Source organism: Dromaius novaehollandiae, unplaced genomic scaffold, assembly GCF_036370855.1.
Source record: "Dromaius novaehollandiae isolate bDroNov1 unplaced genomic scaffold, bDroNov1.hap1 HAP1_SCAFFOLD_125, whole genome shotgun sequence".
Lineage (NCBI taxonomy): Eukaryota > Metazoa > Chordata > Aves > Casuariiformes > Dromaiidae > Dromaius > Dromaius novaehollandiae.
Window position 1 is genome coordinate 95,906 of NW_026991441.1, and position 17,341 is coordinate 113,246.

The 17,341-nt window shown below is 41.7% G+C and overlaps 1 protein-coding gene across 1 annotated transcript; it reads right to left on the minus strand.

The window, feature by feature from the left end:
- Window positions 1-11,188: 11,188 nt before the first annotated feature.
- On the minus strand, window positions 11,189-15,577 carry LOC135326531 (acyl-coenzyme A synthetase ACSM3, mitochondrial-like). The gene is made up of 5 exons (XM_064504357.1): window positions 14,925-15,577; window positions 13,995-14,202; window positions 13,609-13,752; window positions 11,956-12,035; window positions 11,189-11,255 (listed from the first exon to the last, which is right to left on the minus strand). Exons 1-4 carry the CDS (start codon window positions 14,932-14,934, stop codon window positions 12,014-12,016), a joined length of 384 nt encoding a protein of 127 aa, XP_064360427.1. The 5' UTR covers window positions 14,935-15,577; the 3' UTR covers window positions 11,189-11,255; window positions 11,956-12,013.
- Between the last annotated feature and the right edge of the window lie 1,764 nt (window positions 15,578-17,341).

Genomic DNA, 17,341 nt, shown 5'->3' on the forward strand with positions numbered 1-17,341 from the left:
TTAGCCGCTTGCCTGGACAGGACTCCCAGCTCTTCAAAGCTCCACTTCACTTCTTCTCCGTCACCGCTTACCCACCACAATGCAGGGTTTTCAGGCTTTTTGCCCTCCTACAGGACAACAGGGCACAGTGCAAATGCTTCATTTAGGGAACATGTTGCCTTTAATTTAAGCCTGAGGAAGGAAAACAGTCATCATTTATTGAATGCTGAATAAACCTGGGGCATAATAAATATGAATGAATAAACCGGGGGGTGTAAGCCATAAAGTTCAACTGAATGGTTACAGGGCCAAGATAGAATGGATTAGTTTAAGACTGAGAGAAGGGATTCATGGTTCTTCCCATTCTGACTTGTTACAGGGTAAGTTACTTACCCTTATGCTTACTTACCTCAATTGTAAAACAGACACCTGACTTGTACAGTGACCTTGAGATTTATTAAGTGCGAGGTGGTATTTCTGAAGTCGTTTTTCCTTTACCGTGAAGAGGCTATGAAATGCTGTATATTAATCACCTGCATTTTTCTTCTTAGTTATTCTAGAATAGGAAGCCTAAAGGGCCAAAAGGTGCCTTGCAGGATCTGGGGATAGCTTTTGCAGGACGGGAGCATTCTGGTAAGTATGATATGATGATTCTCATCTTATATATTTTTATAAAGCTAAACAGCTACTGTAACTTTTTCAAGTTACGTAATGCTCTGTTCAACAAAAGCATCAAAATAAGAAAGACCAGATGCTTCAAAGATTAGAGTTTGTCATCTCTAAGTTTATGCTTTTTTCTGAAATCTGGCCTAGTCCTTTGAAGTGTATGTTGCACAACACAGCCAAACATTAAATTATTAGGGTTCAAAAGAAAAAGACAGTGGGGGAAGAATAAGGAAATCGAGGGAGAATCAAGGAAACTTGATCTTACTGGATAGGTCTGGACATCTTATTAGTGTAAGAGAATATTAGTACAATCGGAATTTGATATAAGTGATAAAACAAAACAAGAATGTTAGTAATCAGGACCATATATTAAACTCTGGTTAGATGACCATTAGATGTTCAGCAAAGGAAACTTCACTGCCACTGCCCTTTTCCAAACTTTCTCTAGAAAACCATGTGTCAGAGTTCCGTGAATCCCTTCCATTTATGTAAGCCTTACCTGAATGCCTTTTCCCCCACTAACAGTAGTTTAAAAGGAAGAATATGAACATAACCATTCTTTTCAAGGCTTGGATGATTCTCGGAATACTGCCCGTCTTGCTTGGAGGATGATTTGTGATGGATGTGTGCTGAAGGTTACTAAATCTTTGGCTAAGCTTAGTAACTTCCTCACATCTTCCCTTCTACTTGCTTCAGAGCCTGGCATCCAGATGAAAGATGAGCTATTCAAATAAACAACCCAGCATCTTGACTATGAATTGAACAGAACATCATTAGGCTAATATGCTTATTAATTTAGAGCATTGATTTCTACTTCTGGGGATTCATTTCCCCAAATCTCCATTTGTGGGAACTCCCCTCCATTTGGGGACTCCCTAGGCACATCCAAAGGGGAACCTGATTTCCCGAACACTGAGTATAAACTTCACTGACAAGACTCCACTGGGAAGTAATAGCAGACCTGAAACATCTGGAGATACAACTTGCAAAATAAGCTCTCCAGCGGAGGAAAACCACAACAGTGCTACCGGAGTTATGATAAATTCCAACGTACAAACAGGAGAACAACAGGAGAGAAGCACAATCAATTCCTCTACAGCCATCCATGTTGCATCTAGCAGCAGCTTAAGGACTGATTTACATGATCAAGCCCAAAGCTCTTTAACAGCATCTGCTGACAGATTTGCTTTTCCTCTTGGACAGCCACAGCTATCTCGCGGTACAGGCATTCAGAAAGGGTTCCGCAATGGGCACCTGACGACTACTGCCAAATACAGCTCTCCAGTACATGGCTCAGGACTAGTGCTTGTCTCCACTACCATCCCCTCAGTTAATATCTCTGAGGAGGATACTAGTACTAGTTCCGATTGTTTCTCTCTGCTGACTGACTGGGAAGAGGTAGCTTTCATACCAGAATCACAGTATGAACACAATTCAGATTGTGTTCCATTCAAAGATGACTCCAGTACAGCTATTTTAACAGCATCTGAAGAAACAACAATTTCTAGAGTATCAGTTGTCATGAGTTCAGATCTTCAAAGTTTGGGGAAAACTGTGGTACCTGTGGAACCTCGGAAGTCTATCGTTTACAAAAGTCCCGATACTATGATCTATAATGTAGGAATGGTCCAAAGGCAGACTTCAAACTTTTCTGCTTTTAAGTTACCACCTGCAAAGGCAAATGCTACTTCACCACATTCAGCATTAACTGGAAATGATTCCACTCCCGAGGCTCCTCAAAGAAAGCCAACAAGTCCAAAAATGTTCCCACCAGCAAAAAAACACTCTTTTGCTATCTAGAAAGAGAAGACTGCATCTTTTAGGCATTGCTTACCTTCAAGAAGTTCAAACTTGTCCAAAGTGTCTCCTGCCATTCTGAACTCCACAGTCAATTTGAATCAATCTGTAAGAGCTGCCAAAAATGAAAAACCAACCCCCCCTCGGTGTCATTGTGGTCGAAGAGCTAAAAGACTGTATGTATCAAATACCGGTCCAAATCACGGCAAAGCATTTTGTGGTTGTCCTGTCAGTAAGCAGGAAGGCAATAAGAAAGGCTGTGAATACTTCAAGTGGGAATATGCATCTCTGAAAGAGAAATCTAATGTTCTCATGGCGAATGCAGATGCTTTGACCTCTCCCGGAACTTCTTCCAACACTGCAGGAAATTCTTCCAACAGGAAATACTTGCGTCTTAGACCCTCTATGAGAACTTGAAAATTGATGGGGTTTTGTCCAGATCTTAAGCTTAATTACTTGTTGCTGCTTACTATTATCAGGACGGTCAAATGATCTTAGATATGTCTTCTGAGAATGGGACCAAAATGACATGCTTGGTTAAAGTAAATAAAAGTGGAAATTGCTCAAGCATGTCATAAACTGTCTCATTAATGAAGTGAGAGAACTGATCAAGCTGCGAGTGCTAAAATTAAAGTATGAACAGCTGATGGTAAATATTTTACACTTCTATTTTATCATCTATTTTAAACTCTTTACTAGTCCAGTCTTTAAACATCACTGCCATGATACAGATTTTATTTATACTCATTTTTCTAAACATACTTGTATTGAGCTGCAACTTTTAAAAATGTATTTATTGTTGCACTTCTGAAAAGTGATTCTTGATTCCTCGCCAACCTAGAACATTTCCAGGAATGTCCCAATCTGCAACCTTTTCCAGGGAACCTCGACCTGGAATGGCACTAGACTCCTGCTGACCTAAAACAGTTCTGGACAGAATCTCCAATTCAGTTCTAGACTCACTCAACTACAATGGTTCTAGACTTGAGCCACACCTCTAGAATGCTTCTAGGTGCACTGGCTCCAGAACCTTTCCAGGAACCCCTCAATCTGGAACTTTCACAGGCACCACCCCCCCCATGACCCAGAACTAGTTGACCGCAAAGTGTTCTAGGCCAGTGAGTCTGGAACCATACCAGGGGGAGTCTGCGAACGGCTCTAGACTTGGGAACCTAGAAAGGTTCTCGACTTGCCGACCTAGAACGGTTCTAGACCTGGCGACCTAGAACCGTTCTAGACTCGGTTCCGGATTGGCGACCTAGAACGGTTCTCGACTCGGTTCTAGACCTGGCGACCTAGAACCGTTCTAGACTCGGTTCTAGACCTGGCGACCTAGAACGGTTCTCGACTCGGTTCTAGACTTGCCAACCTAGAACCACTCTAGACTTGCCGACCTAGGACCGCTCTGGACTTGCCGAACTAGGACCGCTCTGGACTTGCCGGCCTAGGACCATTCCAGGGTGAGTCTAGAAAGCAAAATTTGGCATGCAGCAATGAGGAACACACCTTTTTTGTTTTACTTCCCAAGCCAAAAGCCCACTGGCATGAAAAGCAGTCCTTGGATTTGGGGGGCAACTGTTATGATTATTCTATGACTTCTACAAGCTACATTTTCCCACTCTTGATTACTCTAATTGACTTCTTCACATTTTCTTGGCAACCCTAATGGAATTTATTGCTGTAGCTGCAAAGTGTCTGAACATACGGTTCCTGCCTGTCCGTAGCCTTCGTGAATATCCAGCCCAGTGTGCTCTTCCCATTCTCCCATCACTTCAGGGTTGATTGGCTCCCCGGCACTCACACAGTGCCACAGGCTTCTGAATTTGTAGCTTGGTGGGAAAGAAAAAGCAAATAATTGGCAGAGTTAAGCAGACACAGTGATCTCTCTGCAATGTCCCCTTCCTTATTGTATTCCTGGATCATGGAGTCCTTTCTACACGAAAATAAAATCTTCACCAAGTCCTATACATTCCATTCCAATTGTGTGGAGCTAAACATAAAGAAATCTGCAAAAATGCAAATGCTCTTTTATTTCTCCATTATTTTAACATCTAGTAATTGATACAGTGTTTCTAACCCTAGAATCTAAACTGGGGTCTCCAACAAAATGGTAACAAAAAGTCACAGGAGAGTTGCCAAGCTGCACTGACACGCGCTATTCTTGTAGAGCATGGTAGTGGGGGAATGCAGGGGAAAAACAAAGGGAAGGGGAATCCAACTATAAAAGCACTTTGGAAAGTAGGTCAATCATGCTACGCTATCATTATTATCCTACTATTTCATCAGCTAAACTGCTTTTCAAAGTCTCATGCAAGTTTGCTACAATTTGTGGCATCTGTGATGGTTACGCTGTCCCTGAAATGTTTACTCTGGCTTTGTTCCTAATATGTCAGATTCAAGATGTTGAGAAATACATGACTACCTTTGCTGTTACATCATTGTAACTCTGAAGTAAAGTCAAGGTGAGAAGAGCATTTGGTCCACTGTTTTGATCAAATACACTAATAAGGATCTTTTCTTTGGCTTACCTGGACAGTCTATGTTGCACCAACATTCGATAGGCAGTTGGAGCAGAACAGAAGACTGTTATGGGAAATCTTGACAGACTCTAGAGAATTAGAATAAAAAAAAGGAGATGTCGCTACTGAAACACGTGAGGTCTCACCTACATCACAAGAGATAACATAACGATCTCTGTATTCAGCTTACAAAACACAAGAACAAAAGCAGTTAGCTTTGTACTCGCCAACACGAATATACAGCAGTTCTATTTAAACAGGTTCTTCTTCAAAACAGAATCTACATCTTTTTACAGCTAGTTCAACGCACCCAAGCTTTGTGCTCTGGAAAGCTTTTCAGTCTCCCTTGCAGAATTTCTTCATAATTCCAACTTAAGTAGAAAACAAAGGAAACCATAAGGCTACTTTTTCAGACGTTCCAGAGGGGAATGACCGATAAAGTGTTCTTCAATGGATCTTAATGTTAGCTAACAATTTTCAGCCATCACAGTAACGTGGGTATGATGATAAAGGGATTCCGTGTAAAAGGAATAATGGTGGTCTTTTTCACAGAGTTGCGTGCAGAGGATGTAACAGAATATAACGCTGGTGCCATTTGTTAAAGAAATATAGGCTTGCTGCCTCTTCACTCCTTAACATGCAGTTCTACAGTACATGCAAGCAAAATTCTCAATTATCTGCTGCTGTCACTCATTTTAACACCACCACCAAAGCGCTCCACAAGCTCCTGTCCCATTTCTTGCGGGCTTCACTTTTAGGCCTAGGAATGGATGTTTGCAGGTTTGGGCAGTCGAATCTCCTCTCAGCAGAGTACAGAACAAAAATTTGGGGACGTTAAAGATTCTCTTGTTTGGGGGCTTACATTTACAGCCTCCACTACTGAAATACCAGTTGCTTACTTCCTGGTGAAGCTCACAATTCTTCAGCATACTGCCCCTGAATAGCTCTGGGGAAGTGAAAATCTAGGGAGGACGAGCCAGAGAGAAGAGTGCTGTTGCTGGGCTCTCCTTGCTCTCAAAAGAGGATGCTGAATAAATAAGTATGAGATTGCAGGAGTTTTGTTGAAATCATATTGTAGGGATAAGGATTCTTTGAGGTTTACTTACTTTTTAGTTTGCTCTCTTCTGATTTGTTACTCTTTGCCAGTTAGAATGAGATGCATTGCTACGCCAATTTTCTAAACAACACAGTTTTATAAACTCAGAGATCTCACGAACCTGTGTAGTCCTTCCTATGTTCGGAACTATCAGCATTTTGTTCCTGTGGGACTTGTCTCTAAAGCAGTCACGCATGAATTCAGAAGCCTAAGAGCCATGTCTTTTCCCCCTTTTTACGGTACACACTTCATAAACTTGTTCTTTGCTGATGTTCAGTAAATGGGCAATCTATTAATTATACACAATGAAGAGTTTAGAAAAAGTTAAAGAAAATGTGAAAAAAGAGGTTAGTGACTCTGTATGACTGCCAAGTGCAATACACACTAAGGCAGCTAACCTCCAACTACGCCTTGTTGCACAGAAAAAAGGCTTGTTGGGACTGAATAGAACTGCTGCTTTTTAAAATAGTGAAGCACAGAGCTGCTGGTAAAATCTTCTCTTCCCCTTCTTTCTGCCAATTTACCAGCTACAGAAATACATCTGTGATTTAAAGTGATAGCCTTACCTTCCACTTACTGTGAGGCCAATGCCATAGCTGCTGTGGGAATGTGCAGTCCTTTTTGGAGCCCCCGTAGTTCCACTGGTAAAATAGATGGCCATCGGGTCTTGACGCTTTGTGGTCACGCAGTGGTGATCAGAAGGAGCATGCCTTTAAAATGTGCAAAATGAGGAATACAGTGATTTGAAAGGGTGAATTACACATTCTTGAAAACGCTTGGCTAAAATAACTTCTGCAGCAAGCAAAAGTGTCATAAACATTGACATTTTCCCACTGTGCAGTCCTGAAGGGAGGAAAATATTTTGGCATGTGCCAACATTTCCTGTTCACAACAAATCACTGTGCTTGCCTTTCATTGTTTCTGTGGCGCTTTCACAGTAGTGGTTACTCACTTCAGGAGCTCTCTGAAGTTCAGCCATCCTTCTCTGTGGCCCTCTGATACAAGCAGCTTGGCTTTCAGAGACTGCCATTCAGGCCCACCTGAGTCCACAGCTGGTGCCACAGAACCATCAGTGATGACACACTTTGCCTTTGATTTCTGTAGTCCATGGAGAATGTCCTTTGCTGTCAGCTGCTGCCTGCCAGGAATCGGGACAGTTCCTAAAGGAGAATACTCTCAATATTTAAGAACAATACTTGTACCTAGAAACAGTCTCTAGCTTGCCTTGTGCTTATTAGTGGGACAGGGCTGCGCTGAAAGCAGGCTTTGGCTCTGCATTTGTAAATATACCCTTCTTTTTCATGCATTAAATTCGACGGGAGGATCACTGCAAGTTAGAAAATACTAGGCTCAACATGGGACAGCCAAAGAAACCAACAGAAGGACTTTTTTGGGGTGGAAAGCATTGCCACTGGGACATGCTACCCCTCTGGATTTGTATTCTTCACTAGTAAATACAGGTGTACCTGTCCTCACAGGGTATGCTGCTGGTGTTTGTGAGGCCCCGAGACATTCTGGGCTGTAAATACTGGCAAGCCGAGTATTTAACATAGCCCACAGGGGAACATGTGAAACACACGGGTAAGTATGTGCTAATTGCATTGTAAGTTAAGAAGACGATGCATTTGCGATGCATCACAAGTGCTGGAAAGAGGAGAATGACAGAGGTCCACGGACTCCCAGAATTTCCTTAACAGCTAGAGCATGTTCAAAAAATCCTAAAAGTACCATAAAGACAAAACTTGGCATGAAGGGTGTTGACCAGCATGGCAGTGATGATCATCCCCGTTAGCATGTTTGTAGTTCTGAGTCTATTAAATAGCAATGATCGGTGTATGTGACAGCAGCTATAGCTATACATCATTTCTATGCTTTTACTAACCTGTTCGCATGCAAGCCACATTCAGCAGCCACCACTCCGGGATCCTGGGCAGAATCCAAATAACTCTGTCTCCCGGTTGCAGACCACAGGCACCAGACAGTACATTAGCCGCTTGCCTGGACAGGACTCCCAGCTCTTCAAAGCTCCACTTCACTTCTTCTCCGTCACCGCTTACCCACCACAATGCAGGGTTTTCAGGCTTTTTGCCCTCCTACAGGACAACAGGGCACAGTGCAAATGCTTCATTTAGGGAACATGTTGCCTTTAATTTAAGCCTGAGGAAGGAAAACAGTCATCATTTATTGAATGCTGAATAAACCTGGGGCATAATAAATATGAATGAATAAACCGGGGGGTGTAAGCCATAAAGTTCAACTGAATGGTTACAGGGCCAAGATAGAATGGATTAGTTTAAGACTGAGAGAAGGGATTCATGGTTCTTCCCATTCTGACTTGTTACAGGGTAAGTTACTTACCCTTATGCTTACTTACCTCAATTGTAAAACAGACACCTGACTTGTACAGTGACCTTGAGATTTATTAAGTGCGAGGTGGTATTTCTGAAGTCGTTTTTCCTTTACCGTGAAGAGGCTATGAAATGCTGTATATTAATCACCTGCATTTTTCTTCTTAGTTATTCTAGAATAGGAAGCCTAAAGGGACAAAAGGTGCCTTGCAGGATCTGGGGATAGCTTTTGCAGGACGGGAGCATTCTGGTAAGTATGATATGATGATTCTCATCTTATATATTTTTATAAAGCTAAACAGCTACTGTAACTTTTTCAAGTTACGTAATGCTCTGTTCAACAAAAGCATCAAAATAAGAAAGACCAGATGCTTCAAAGATTAGAGTTTGTCATCTCTAAGTTTATGCTTTTTTCTGAAATCTGGCCTAGTCCTTTGAAGTGTATGTTGCACAACACAGCCAAACATTAAATTATTAGGGTTCAAAAGAAAAAGACAGTGGGGGAAGAATAAGGAAATCGAGGGAGAATCAAGGAAACTTGATCTTACTGGATAGGTCTGGACATCTTATTAGTGTAAGAGAATATTAGTACAATCGGAATTTGATATAAGTGATAAAACAAAACAAGAATGTTAGTAATCAGGACCATATATTAAACTCTGGTTAGATGACCATTAGAAGTTCAGCAAAGGAAACTTCACTGCCACTGCCCTTTTCCAAACTTTCTCTAGAAAACCATGTGTCAGAGTTCCGTGAATCCCTTCCATTTATGTAAGCCTTACCTGAATGCCTTTTCCCCCACTAACAGTAGTTTAAAAGGAAGAATATGAACATAACCATTCTTTTCAAGGCTTGGATGATTCTCGGAATACTGCCCGTCTTGCTTGGAGGATGATTTGTGATGGATGTGTGCTGAAGGTTACTAAATCTTTGGCTAAGCTTAGTAACTTCCTCACATCTTCCCTTCTACTTGCTTCAGAGCCTGGCATCCAGATGAAAGATGAGCTATTCAAATAAACAACCCAGCATCTTGACTATGAATTGAACAGAACATCATTAGGCTAATATGCTTATTAATTTAGAGCATTGATTTCTACTTCTGGGGATTCATTTCCCCAAATCTCCATTTGTGGGAACTCCCCTCCATTTGGGGACTCCCTAGGCACATCCAAAGGGGAACCTGATTTCCCGAACACTGAGTATAAACTTCACTGACAAGACTCCACTGGGAAGTAATAGCAGACCTGAAACATCTGGAGATACAACTTGCAAAATAAGCTCTCCAGCGGAGGAAAACCACAACAGTGCTACCGGAGTTATGATAAATTCCAACGTACAAACAGGAGAACAACAGGAGAGAAGCACAATCAATTCCTCTACAGCCATCCATGTTGCATCTAGCAGCAGCTTAAGGACTGATTTACATGATCAAGCCCAAAGCTCTTTAACAGCATCTGCTGACAGATTTGCTTTTCCTCTTGGACAGCCACAGCTATCTCGCGGTACAGGCACTCAGAAAGGGTTCCGCAATGGGCACCTGACGACTGCTGCCAAAATTAAAGACTGTATGTATCAAATACCGGTCCAAATCACGGCAAAGCATTTTGTGGTTGTCCTGTCAGTAAGCAGGAAGGCAATAAGAAAGGCTGTGAATACTTCAAGTGGGAATATGCATCTCTGAAAGAGAAATCTAATGTTCTCACGGCGAATGCAGATGCTTTGACCTCTCCCGGAACTTCTTCCAACACTGCAGGAAATTCTTCCCACAAGAAATACTTGCGTCTTAGACCCTCTATGAGAACTTGAAAATTGATGGGGTTTTGTCCAGATCTTAAGCTTAATTACTTCTTCCTGCTTACTATTATCAGGACGGTCAAATGATCTTAGATATGTCTTCTGAGAATGGGACCAAAATGACATGCTTGGTTAAAGTAAATAAAAGTGGAAATTGCTCAAGCATGTCATAAACTGTCTCATTAATGAAGTGAGAGAACTGATCAAGCTGCGAGTGCTAAAATTAAAGTATGAACAGCTGATGGTAAATATTTTACACTTCTATTTTATCATCTATTTTAAACTCTTTACTAGTCCAGTCTTTAAACATCACTGCCATGATACAGATTTTATTTATACTCATTTTTCTAAACATACTTGTATTGAGCTGCAACTTTTAAAAATGTATTTATTGTTGCACTTCTGAAAAGTGATTCTTGATTCCTCGCCAACCTAGAACATTTCCAGGAATGTCCCAATCTGCAACCTTTTCCAGGGAACCTCGACCTGGAATGGCACTAGACTCCTGCTGACCTAAAACAGTTCTGGACAGAATCTCCAATTCAGTTCTACACTCACTCAACTACAATGGTTCTAGACTTGAGCCACACCTCTAGAATGCTTCTAGGTGCACTGGCTCCAGAACCTTTCCAGGAACCCCTCAATCTGGAACTTTCACAGGCACCACCCCCCCCATGACCCAGAACTAGTTGACTGCAAAGTGTTCTAGGCCAGTGAGTCTGGAACCATACCAGGGTGCATACCAGGGTCCCAAGCCAAAAGCCCACTGGCATGAAAAGCAGTCTTTGGATTTGGGGGGCAACTGTTATGATTATTCTATGACTTCTACAAGCTACATTTTCCCACTCTTCATTACTCTAATTGACTTCTTCACATTTTCTTGGCAACCCTAATGGAATTTATTGCTGTAGCTGCAAAGTGTCTGAACATACGGTTTCTGCCTGTCCGTAGCCTTCGTGAATATCCAGCCCAGTGTGCTCTTCCCATTCTCCCATCACTTCAGGGTTGATTGGCTCCCCGGCACTCACACAGTGCCGCAGGCTTCTGAATTTGTAGCTTGGTGGGAAAGAAAAAGCAAATAATTGGCAGAGTTAAGCAGACACAGTGATCTATCTGCAATGTCCCCTTCCTTATTGTATTCCTGGATCATGGAGTCCTTTCTACACGAAAATAAAATCTTCACCAAGTCCTATACATTCCATTCCAATTGTGTGGAGCTAAACATAAAGAAATCTGCAAAAATGCAAATGCTCTTTTATTTCTCCATTATTTTAACATCTAGTAATTGATACAGTGTTTCTAACCCTAGAATCTAAACTGGGGTCTCCAACAAAATGGTAACAAAAAAGTCACAGGAGAGTTGCCAAGCTGCACTGACACGCGCTATTCTTGTAGAGCATGGTAGTGGGGGAATGCAGGGGAAAAACAAAGGGAAGGGGAATCCAACTATAAAAGCACTTTGGAAAGTAGGTCAATCATGCTACGCTATCATTATTATCCTACTATTTCATCAGCTAAACTGCTTTTCAAAGTCTCATGCAAGTTTGCTACAATTTGTGGAATCTGTGATGGTTACGCTGTCCCTAAAATGTTTACTCTGGCTTTGTTCCTAATATGTCAGATTCAAGATGTTGAGAAATACATGACTACCTTTGCTGTTACATCATTGTAACTCTGAAGTAAAGTCAAGGTGAGAAGAGCATTTGGTCCACTGTTTTGATCAAATACACTAATAAGGATCTTTTCTTTGGCTTACCTGGACAGTCTATGTTGCACCAACATTCGATAGGCAGTTGGAGCAGAACAGAAGACTGTTATGGGAAATCTTGACAGACTCTAGAGAATTAGAATAAAAAAAAGGAGATGTCGCTACTGAAACACGTGAGGTCTCACCTACATCACAAGAGATAACATAACGATCTCTGTATTCAGCTTACAAAACACAAGAACAAAAGCAGTTAGCTTTGTACTCGCCAACACGAATATACAGCAGTTCTATTTAAACAGGTTCTTCTTCAAAACAGAATCTACATCTTTTTACAGCTAGTTCAACGCACCCAAGCTTTGTGCTCTGGAAAGCTTTTCAGTCTCCCTTGCAGAATTTCTTCATAATTCCAACTTAAGTAGAAAACAAAGGAAACCATAAGGCTACTTTTTCAGACGTTCCAGAGGGGAATGACCGATAAAGTGTTCTTCAATGGATCTTAATGTTAGCTAACAATTTTCAGCCATCACAGTAACGTGGGTATGATGATAAAGGGATTCCGTGTAAAAGGAATAATGGTGGTCTTTTTCACAGAGTTGCGTGCAGAGGATGTAACAGAATATAACGCTGGTGCCATTTGTTAAAGAAATATAGGCTTGCTGCCTCTTCACTCCTTAACATGCAGTTCTACAGTACATGCAAGCAAAATTCTCAATTATCTGCTGCTGTCACTCATTTTAACACCACCACCAAAGCGCTCCACAAGCTCCTGTCCCATTTCTTGCGGGCTTCACTTTTAGGCCTAGGAATGGATGTTTGCAGGTTTGGGCAGTCGAATCTCCTCTCAGCAGAGTACAGAACAAAAATTTGGGGACGTTAAAGATTCTCGTGTTTGGGGGCTTACATTTACAGCCTTCACTACTGAAATACCAGTTGCTTACTTCCTGGTGAAGCTCACAATTCTTCAGCATACTGCCCCTGAATAGCTCTGGGGAAGTGAAAATCTGGGGAGGACAAGCCAGAGAGAAGAGTGCTGTTGCTGGGCTCTCCTTGCTCTCAAAAGAGGATGCTGAATAAATAAGTATGAGATTGCAGGAGTTTTGTTGAAATCATATTGTAGGGATAAGGATTCTTTGAGGTTTACTTACTTTTTAGTTTGCTCTCTTCTGATTTGTTACTCTTTGCCAGTTAGAATGAGATGCATTGCTACGCCAATTTTCTAAACAACACAGTTTTATAAACTCAGAGATCTCACGAACCTGTGTAGTCCTTCCTATGTTCGGAACTATCAGCATTTTGTTCCTGTGGGAGTTGTCTCTAAAGCAGTCACGCATGAATTCAGAAGCCTAAGAGCCATGTCTTTTCCCCCTTTTTACAGTACACACTTCATAAACTTGTTCTTTGCTGATGTTCAGTAAATGGGCAATCTATTAATTATACACAATGAAGAGTTTAGAAGAAGTTAAAGAAAATGTGAAAAAAGAGGTTAGTGACTCTGTATGACTGCCAAGTGCAATACACACTAAGGCAGCTAACCTCCAACTACGCCTTGTTGCACAGAAAAAAGGCTTGTTGGGACTGAATAGAACTGCTGCTTTTTAAAATAGTGAAACACAGAGCTGCTGGTAAAATCTTCTCTTCCCCTTCTTTCTGCCAATTTACCAGCTACAGAAATACATCTGTGATTTAAAGTGATAGCCTTACCTTCCACTTACTGTGAGGCCAATGCCATAGCTGCTGTGGGAATGTGCAGTCCTTTTTGGAGCCCCCGTAGTTCCACTGGTAAAATAGATGGCCATCGGGTCTTGACGCTTTGTGGTCACGCAGTGGTGATCAGAAGGAGCATGCCTTTAAAATGTGCAAAATGAGGAATACAGTGATTTGAAAGGGTGAATTACACATTCTTGAAAACGCTTGGCTAAAATAACTTCTGCAGCAAGCAAAAGTGTCATAAACATTGACATTTTCCCACTGTGCAGTCCTGAAGGGAGGAAAATATTTTGGCATGTGCCAACATTTCCTGTTCACAACCAATCACTGTGCTTGCCTTTCATTGTTTCTGTGGCGCTTTCACAGTAGTGGTTACTCACTTCAGGAGCTCTCTGAAGTTCAGCCATCCTTCTCTGTGGCCCTCTGATACAAGCAGCTTGGCTTTCAGAGACTGCCATTCAGGCCCACCTGAGTCCACAGCTGGTGCCACAGAACCATCAGTGATGACACACTTTGCCTTTGATTTCTGTAGTCCATGGAGAATGTCCTTTGCTGTCAGCTGCTGCCTGCCAGGAATCGGGACAGTTCCTAAAGGAGAATACTCTCAATATTTAAGAACAGTACTTGTACCTAGAAACAGTCTCTAGCTTGCCTTGTGCTTATTAGTGGGACAGGGCTGCGCTGAAAGCAGGCTTTGGCTCTGCATTTGTAAATATACCCTTCTTTTTCATGCATTAAATTCGACGGGAGGATCACTGCAAGTTAGAAAATACTAGGCTCAACATGGGACAGCCAAAGAAACCAACAGAAGGACTTTTTTGGGGTGGAAAGCATTGCCACTGGGACATGCTACCCCTCTGGATTTGTATTCTTCACTAGTAAATACAGGTGTACCTGTCCTCACAGGGTATGCTGCTGGTGTTTGTGAGGCCCCGAGACATTCTGGGCTGTAAATACTGGCAAGCCGAGTATTTAACATAGCCCACAGGGGAACATGTGAAACACTCGGGTAAGTATGTGCTAATTGCATTGTAAGTTAAGAAGACGATGCATTTGCGATGCATCACAAGTGCTGGAAAGAGGAGAATGACAGAGGTCCACGGACTCCCAGAATTTCCTTAACAGCTAGAGCATGTTCAAAAAATCCTAAAAGTACCATAAAGACAAAACTTGGCATGAAGGGTGTTGACCAGCATGGCAGTGATGATCATCCCCGTTAGCATGTTTGTAGTTCTGAGTCTATTAAATAGCAATGATCGGTGTATGTGACAGCAGCTATAGCTATACATCATTTCTATGCTTTTACTAACCTGTTCGCATGCAAGCCACATTCAGCAGCCACCACTCCGGGATCCTGGGCAGAATCCAAATAACTCTGTCTCCCGGTTGCAGACCACAGGCACCAGACAGTACATTAGCCGCTTGCCTGGACAGGACTCCCAGCTCTTCAAAGCTCCACTTCACTTCTTCTCCGTCACCGCTTACCCACCACAATGCAGGGTTTTCAGGCTTTTTGCCCTCCTACAGGACAACAGGGCACAGTGCAAATGCTTCATTTAGGGAACATGTTGCCTTTAATTTAAGCCTGAGGAAGGAAAACAGTCATCATTTATTGAATGCTGAATAAACCTGGGGCATAATAAATATGAATGAATAAACCGGGGGGTGTAAGCCATAAAGTTCAACTGAATGGTTACAGGGCCAAGATAGAATGGATTAGTTTAAGACTGAGAGAAGGGATTCATGGTTCTTCCCATTCTGACTTGTTACAGGGTAAGTTACTTACCCTTATGCTTACTTACCTCAATTGTAAAACAGACACCTGACTTGTACAGTGACCTTGAGATTTATTAAGTGCGAGGTGGTATTTCTGAAGTCGTTTTTCCTTTACCGTGAAGAGGCTATGAAATGCTGTATATTAATCACCTGCATTTTTCTTCTTAGTTATTCTAGAATAGGAAGCCTAAAGGGACAAAAGGTGCCTTGCAGGATCTGGGGATAGCTTTTGCAGGACGGGAGCATTCTGGTAAGTATGATATGATGATTCTCATCTTATATATTTTTATAAAGCTAAACAGCTACTGTAACTTTTTCAAGTTACGTAATGCTCTGTTCAACAAAAGCATCAAAATAAGAAAGACCAGATGCTTCAAAGATTAGAGTTTGTCATCTCTAAGTTTATGCTTTTTTCTGAAATCTGGCCTAGTCCTTTGAAGTGTATGTTGCACAACACAGCCAAACATTAAATTATTAGGGTTCAAAAGAAAAAGACAGTGGGGGAAGAATAAGGAAATCGAGGGAGAATCAAGGAAACTTGATCTTACTGGATAGGTCTGGACATCTTATTAGTGTAAGAGAATATTAGTACAATCGGAATTTGATATAAGTGATAAAACAAAACAAGAATGTTAGTAATCAGGACCATATATTAAACTCTGGTTAGATGACCATTAGATGTTCAGCAAAGGAAACTTCACTGCCACTGCCCTTTTCCAAACTTTCTCTAGAAAACCATGTGTCAGAGTTCCGTGAATCCCTTCCATTTATGTAAGCCTTACCTGAATGCCTTTTCCCCCACTAACAGTAGTTTAAAAGGAAGAATATGAACATAACCATTCTTTTCAAGGCTTGGATGATTCTCGGAATACTGCCCGTCTTGCTTGGAGGATGATTTGTGATGGATGTGTGCTGAAGGTTACTAAATCTTTGGCTAAGCTTAGTAACTTCCTCACATCTTCCCTTCTACTTGCTTCAGAGCCTGGCATCCAGATGAAAGATGAGCTATTCAAATAAACAACCCAGCATCTTGACTATGAATTGAACAGAACATCATTAGGCTAATATGCTTATTAATTTAGAGCATTGATTTCTACTTCTGGGGATTCATTTCCCCAAATCTCCATTTGTAGGAACTCCCCTCCATTTGGGGACTCCCTAGGCACATCCAAAGGGGAACCTGATTTCCCGAACACTGAGTATAAACTTCACTGACAAGACTCCACTGGGAAGTAATAGCAGACCTGAAACATCTGGAGATACAACTTGCAAAATAAGCTCTCCAGCGGAGGAAAACCACAACAGTGCTACCGGAGTTATGATAAATTCCAACGTACAAACAGGAGAACAACAGGAGAGAAGCACAATCAATTCCTCTACAGCCATCCATGTTGCATCTAGCAGCAGCTTAAGGACTGATTTACATGATCAAGCCCAAAGCTCTTTAACAGCATCTGCTGACAGATTTGCTTTTCCTCTTGGACAGCCACAGCTATCTCGCGGTACAGGCACTCAGAAAGGGTTCCGCAATGGGCACCTGACGACTACTGCCAAAATTAAAGACTGTATGTATCAAATACCGGTCCAAATCACGGCAAAGCATTTTGTGGTTGTCCTGTCAGTAAGCAGGAAGGCAATAAGAAAGGCTGTGAATACTTCAAGTGGGAATATGCATCTCTGAAAGAGAAATCTAATGTTCTCACGGCGAATGCAGATGCTTTGACCTCTCCCGGAACTTCTTCCAACACTGCAGGAAATTCTTCCCACAAGAAATACTTGCGTCTTAGACCCTCTATGAGAACTTGAAAATTGATGGGGTTTTGTCCAGATCTTAAGCTTAATTACTTGTTGCTGCTTACTATTATCAGGACGGTCAAATGATCTTAGATATGTCTTCTGAGAATGGGACCAAAATGACATGCTTGGTTAAAGTAAATAAAAGTGGAAATTG

What these genes read in the sequence shown, in the direction of transcription:
- LOC135326531 (XM_064504357.1), bottom strand. An exon ending in AACTTCAGAGAGCTCCTGAA is followed by an intron (nt 13,753 to 13,994) that starts GTGAGTAACCAC and finishes CACATTTTAAAG; the next exon opens with GCATGCTCCTTCTGATCACC. An exon ending in GGCCTCACAGTAAGTGGAAG is followed by an intron (nt 12,036 to 13,608) that starts GTAAGGCTATCA and finishes CTAATTCTCTAG; the next exon opens with AGTCTGTCAAGATTTCCCAT.